At 37.1% G+C, this 7,191-nt stretch overlaps 1 protein-coding gene across 1 annotated transcript; it reads left to right on the top strand.

The window, feature by feature from the left end:
* Positions 1 to 4,513: 4,513 nt before the first annotated feature.
* LOC138896360 (uncharacterized) lies at positions 4,514 to 5,020 on the top strand. The gene has a single exon (XM_070181165.1). The coding sequence runs from the start codon at positions 4,514 to 4,516 to the stop codon at positions 5,018 to 5,020; it is 507 nt and encodes a 168-aa protein (XP_070037266.1).
* Positions 5,021 to 7,191: the final 2,171 nt, after the last annotated feature.

Below are 7,191 nucleotides of genomic sequence, written 5' to 3'. Positions count from 1 at the left end.
CAAGTCTTATAGACATGATATCTAATCATTTGTGTAAATAGGAAATGAAATCATCAATAAGCATCATATGGGCTGGTATTATAATGATTGACAATTGGGATTGATTTTATAACTGTTTATTCCTATAGACATGTCATCTAGGCGGGGTAATGTAAAGAGAATAATGAAATATTATATTAAAAGATTGGAATCCTATAGTCATGATTTATAGGTAGGCAGTACACTTAAAATAATAGAAGCAATTGACCAATTGATTATTGAAGTCCTATAGGCATGGCATCTAGGTCATACGTTATGCATCATATAGGCATGTTGTCTAAATGTATAGTAGTAATATAGGAATGAGTGTGTTTGAATAATATGCAAGTGAGGTGTGCATAACTCCCTATAGGCATGATCTCTATTAGTGTGTGACATACCAAACAAGATAACAAGCAAGGCATATTGAACGAAATGGCAAATATAACACAGAGATCTTATAGGCAAGTTTTCTACCCTTTCATGCAAATATTAGAATTCCCCATCCCCATTTTATTAATACCCCCATTATTCGTTTACAAATTATTACAGGCCCAAGAATGAAACAATACATACTTGAAAATAATAAAACATAGGCTGAAGTGAATACAAGCCCACTAAAGCAATTACAGGCCCAATACAAAAACAACCAGGGATATCCCAGGCCCTCAATAGTCCTACTCTATGGGCAAATAGCAGACCCAAACCACAGGCTCACAAGACAACTAGGGTGTGCCTGAATCTAGTGCCCAGGTCAAACAACACACATGGCCCATTTCCTGACCCAATGAATAACTTACTGACCCAAATGAATGCTAATTTTAGCTATGTAGGTAACACAATACTCATAAAATAACTTAAACACTTAGTTCTTAGAGTTGTAACCATCAATAACTCTAGCCAAGACATATAAATAGGACCATGCTAAATGGAAAGGCACACAAGACACATATGAGGCAAGCTTATGCTTTGTAATTCCAGAAACAGAGTTTGATAGTGACAAGGTTGAGCATCATAGGACAGCAAACCATTTCAAAGAGTTTCGAAGTAAAGCATGATCCAGAAATAACCTAAAGACCTTTAGATAATAGTCTAATAGAATAATTAACACGAAGCAGGTAGAGTACGGTCTTTATATGAATGTTTTAACATGAGAACCTAATGAGAATGTGGTTGCAAATAGCATAGCAACATGCTAGTGGACACAATTTGGCAAACAAATCATTTAGTTGATCATGAAAACTTAACATGATAGATATTAACTATAGCACAAAGATTCTAAAGAACTCATAATAGGTAAAACAACAGGACAAGCAAACACGGGGATTCATGTCAGTCGACCTCACATGAGAGTAAACTACATATTGGTATTTATCCTAGAAGCAATGCTAAGAGTGCAGGATTGACAGGTGAAGGGACACAATCATCAAAGTTACCCATCATAGACAAATATGCTTGGCTATATATTAAGACGATGCTATAATATGGGAGAGTAGAGAATCACTTTGCAGGAAATAGTAGATTACTAGGAGGAGATTCATTAAAGCAGATTCTGGGCAAACAATTCCTATAAAGATCCCAGAAATCCAAGGCATGATTGTGAACTAATAACATGGAAAGGACATCACATTAAGGCTAACATGAGCATGACCAATCATGCAAAACTTAAAAAGGCCAGAAGCTACTTGAATCAGATACGTAGAGTGAAGGTATATTACACATATTCAAACCTATCAGGTTCGATACTAGAGATCATGAAACTGTAGAACTTCATTGAGACAATAGCATTGCAGAAAGCATACAACAGTGTCGAGAGTTCACAAATAACAAAAAAGCTTAAGGCATGCTTGTCTTGAAATTCAAACAATGTGGGCATATAGAATATACATACATGAACAAGTAGAGGAGTAATAGTTAAGGCTATAAAGGGTCAAGAACGCTAACCAGTTGCAAAGATAAATAAGCAAAAGAGTGAGTAACTCAGAATCTCAGCAGCGATAGCAAATGAAAGACTACAATAAGAACCCCAGATCCTAGTGCGTTATAGTTCACATGAGCTTTAGTGAGACCCGAGCAATGCTTGCACTAGGAAGGTTAATAAAGAATATTTTGGTGGCCTTAGCCTTCAGCCGGCCACAATCTAGAGATAACAGAAATAACATAGAAGGTGAAAGTGAAAGAATAACAGTAGTTGTTAATTGATTAAAGTTCTTTTCCCAAAGGGAATTAGGGGAGGGATTTATATAATGGTAAAATCAGGCGGATAAACAAGGAAAGAAATTAAGTAAACATGAACAAAAAGAGTAAAATCTCGCATGAAAATCAGTAGAGGAACCGGAAAGGATAGAAATCAAAATCCAAACCCTAGTTAGGGTTTAAAAACGCAAAATCGGCCAACTGGTATGAAGAGTCAAGCTATTCTTCGTGTATATGGATGATATTTTGTCCAAATCTCCAACATTGAGTTGAACGGACCCTATTATGAGAGATAGTACTTGCCAAGTTCAGACAAGTACTAAGTAACACCATTGTCTCATAGATACTGATGTGGTAACACAAATAAGGAAGGTGAATCACAAGGAGATTCCATTATCTAGCTGAAATGGTCGAGTGATTGGAGATGGGGTGGCTAGGGCTTCTCAGAGGAGAGGAAGGTTCTAGGGATTTTAGGGGCGGCAGGTGGATAAAAAAGGGTTAGGGTTTTTTGGGTGAGGGAATATAAAGAGATGGGTAAAGGGGGGATTGGTTTGAAATGTTGCGAGGTGAGATGAGGTGGGCTTAAAGTTTTGGGCCTTGAATTTGTCCGAAAAATTGGCCTGTTTAGGGCCAGCTCTTGAAACCCATTAAAATTAATTTAAAATAAATTATTAAAATGTCTAATAAATGGTAAAAATAATTTGTATGCTGTAAAAATATTTGAAAATAATAACTCAACATTATAAAAATAAAAATGCTACTTTGGCATAAATAATATAATAAATGCAATTATTTTTAGAATATAGACTATTATTGCAAAATTATGTAAATAGCTAAAAAATATAAATATAATTATGTTAAATGAAGTAAAATGTTTTAAAACATGTATGTAGGTGTAAATAACAAATTTGGATGATTAAGTCATCACAAAATATTTTGAAAGGGTAATTAATAAATAATCAAGTATTTTTAATGCAAAGAAATCAGTTTTAAAGCTCTAAAAATATGTAAAGTTATAGAAAATACTTGTATAAGTCTTGCAATTTAAGTAATGATGCAAAATGATATTTTGAAAGTATATATGCTTATTTGAAAAATATGAGGGGAAAATTGGGTATCAACATTTATTTGAAGGAATTATATTCGAAAGACATTTATTTGAAATAAGTATATTCGAAAGATATTTATTTGAAAGAATTTTATATTCGAAAGATATTTATTTGAAAGAAATATATTTGGAAGGTATTTATTCAAAAGAATTATATGTGAAAGATTTATATTTGAAGGACTTGTTTAATTGGTTGTACTTGTGTTCCTTATTCGTTTGAGTAATAATTATGTTGTTCTTGTTTCCTTGATGTTTATATCACTGATTAATTTTTGTTACTATCACTGCTAGTTGTTTTCCAGTAGTATTGTATACTGCTATATTACACAGGTTATTTGACTAGTGAGTGTCTTGACTGTACCTCGTCACTACTCTACTAAGGTTAGTCTTGATACTTACTGGGTACCGACAGTGGTGTACTCATACTACACTTCTGCATATTTTTGTGCAGAGCCAGGTATTTCCCATATTCAGGCTTATGCCTAGACACTAGAGGATCATAAGCGCCAACAAAGGGCATATATGGAGCAGGATAGGGGCCAGCATAAGAGGACAAGATTAGCAGGGTATTCTGGTGACTTCAAAGGTAGTTTCAGGCCCCAGTCTTCAAGGAGTTCGGCGCCACCTGTAGCTAGTGCTATTCCACAGTTTCAGAGTCATGTGTATGATCGGTCTGTCTATTCTGGTCCAAGTTAGAGTTCGCGGGCATCAAGCTTGCAATATCATAGGGATACTAGTCAAACGAGATCCCCCCTAGCACCCTATTGTGGTCAGTGTGGCAAGGCCTACTTTGGATTGTGCTGTCAAGTTTCCGATACGTGTTATTCTGCGGATTTCCTAGACATATGATACGGAATTGTCCTAACAGACATGGTAGTGGTATGGTTCAACTAACTGGATCTGTTTCTGATTATTCCTTATTAGTCGACCTCCAACACGGGCTTTTCAGCAATCCACGGGTTGTGGTAGAGGTAGAGGTTTAGTGCCAAGTATGAGCGGTACTCAAAATCGAACCTATGCTCTAGCAGGTCGACAGGATATCGAGTAGTCTCTGGATGTTGTTACAAGTACATTATGTATGTTTTCTTATGATGTATATGCGCTGATTAATCCGGATCTACGTTATCATATGTTACACCTTTTGTGGCTAATAAGTTTGGCGTTGAACCCAAATTGATAAGTAAACCACATATGGTATCCACTCTTATAGGAGATTTTATGATTACTATAAGGGTATATAGAGGTTACACAGTGATGGTTTGTAGTCTTCAAACTTCGGCGAATCTATTTGAGTTAGAAATGGTTGATTTTGATGTGATAATGGGAATGGACTGGTTGGCATCATGTTATGAAAACGTTGATTGTCATACGAAGATGATTAGGTTTCAATTTCCCGGTGAACCCATCATTGAAATAAAGGGGAATATTGCTACGCCGAAAGGTAGGTTTATTTCCTATCATAAGGCAAGGAATATGATCTCGAAAGGTTACGTTTATCATCTCGTTCGTGTTAGAGATGTAGAGTCAAAGCCGCCTACTCTACAATCATCTCCCGTGGTCAATGAATTTCTTGATGTTTTCCCAGATGAACTCCCAGGCCTTCCTCCTGAAAGGGAGAGTGAAATTAGCATTGATCTATTGCCTGACACTCAGTTGATCTTTATCCCTCCGTACAGGTTGACCCGGGCAGAGTTGTGAGAGTTGAAGGCGTAGTTGAAGGACTTGCTGGATAATGGCTTAATTAGGCCTAGTACTTCACCTTGGGGTGCACCAGTCTTGTTCGTGTGGAAGAGAGACTGGTCGTTAAGGATGTGTATCGATTATGGATAAGTGAATAAGGTTACTATAAAGAAAAAGTATCCACTTCTAAGGATTGATGACTTGTTTAACCAACTCCAGAATGCCAAGTATTTCTCCAAGATTGACTTACGTTCAGGGTATCATCAGGTGAGGGTTAAGGAGAAGAATATTCCGAAGATGACCTTCCAAACAAGATATAGGCACTTTGATGTGTTCGGGCTAAAAAATGCCCCACTAGCTTTTATGGATATCATTAATAGAGTATTCTGACACTATCTTAATGTGTTCATGTCGTATTCATTGATGACATTCTGGTGTATTCTTATTCGGAGGAGGAATATATGGGCCACTTGCAGATAGTATTACAGACTCTTCAGGATCGTAAGTTATATTCTAAGCTCTCCAAATGTGAATTCTGGCTGAACTCAGTAGCATTCCTTGGCCATGTGATTTCTGACAAGGGTATTAGTGTGGACACTCAGAAGACCGATGCAGTGAAGAATTGGCCGAGACCTACAACGCCGTCAGAAGTCCGCAACTTCCTAGGGATAGCAGGATATTATAGGCGGGTTGTAGAAGGGTTTTCCTCTATATAAGCACCATTGACTAAGTTAACATACAAAGCTACCATGTTTCAGTGATATGACGCTTGGGAACGTAGTTTTCAGGAGCTGAAGAATTGATTGACATCCCCGCCAGTGCTCATTCTCCTAGAAGGAATAGAAGGTTATGTGGTATATTATGATGCCTTGGGTATAGGTTTGGGGTGCGTATTGATGCAACGTGAGAAGGATATTGCTTATGCATCGAGACAATTAAAGAAACATGAAAAGAATTACCTCACTCATGATTTGGAATTGGCTACAGTAGTATATGCTTCGAAAATATGGGGGCACTACTTATATGGTGTTCATGTTGAACTCTACACATATCACAAGAGTTTACAATACATGTTCAAGCAGGAGTTGAATTTGAAGCAGTGTAGGTGGCTTGAATTACTGAAAGACTACGATGTCGAGATATTGTACCATCCTAGTAAAGCCAATATTGTGGCAGATGCTCTCCACCGTAAGTAAATAGGAAGCTTAGTACACATTGAGGCAGGCAAACAAGGGTTGACTAAAGAGCTTCATCAGCTGGCCTATATGAGAATCAGATTGTTAGACTCTGATGATGGTGGTGTTACTGTACAGAATACTGCATAATCGTCTTTGGTAACCAAGGTAAAAGCATGAGACCCTACCTTAGTATGATTGAGAGAGGGCATTTAGTAAAATAAGATAACGGCTTTCGAGATCGAAGATTATGATAGAGATTCATCAGTCCCGATATTCCATCCATCTCGGCTCGACAAAGATGTATCATGACATTAAGGAATTGTATTGGTAGGACAACATAGAGAAGACTGTTGCAAAATTTGTAGGTTAGTGTCCTAATTGTCAACAATTAAAGATCGAACACCCAAAACTTGGTGGACTGATTCAGAATATAGAGATTCCAACCTGGAAATGGGAGGCGATCAATACTTCATTATTGGATTACCTCGCTCTTATCATAAGTTTGACTCCATCTGGGTGATAGTTGATCGACTTACAAAATCTGTCCATTTTCTGTCAGTTAAGATAACTTACACAACTGAAGATTATGCGAAGCTATATATAAGGAGATTGTTAGGCTTCATGGTGTGCCGATATTTAGTATATCAGACCAAGGAACTTAGTTTACGGCTAACATTTGGAGGTCGTTTCAGAAGGGTTTAGGCACATAAGTGAATCTTAGCATTGTATTATATCTGTAGACTAACAGACAGGCTGAACGTACCATTTAGACACTCAAAGATATGCTATGAGCATGTGTTCTAGATTTCAAAGGTAATTGGGATGACCATCGGTCACTCATAGAATTCACCTACAATAATAACTACCATTCTAGTATTCAAATGCCCCCGTATGAGAAGTTGTACGGGAGGAGATGTAGATAACCATTTAGATGGTTCAAAGTCAGCGAAACAAAATTATATGGGTTAGATTTGATTCACCAAGCCATTGAGAAGGTGAAAGTGATACAAA

The sequence above is a fragment of the Nicotiana tomentosiformis genome, chromosome 7, assembly GCF_000390325.3.
Source record: "Nicotiana tomentosiformis chromosome 7, ASM39032v3, whole genome shotgun sequence".
Taxonomy (NCBI): Eukaryota; Viridiplantae; Streptophyta; class Magnoliopsida; order Solanales; family Solanaceae; genus Nicotiana; species Nicotiana tomentosiformis.
The sequence above is the reverse complement of the archived record's forward strand: the minus strand, read 5'-3'. Positions and strand labels throughout refer to the sequence as shown.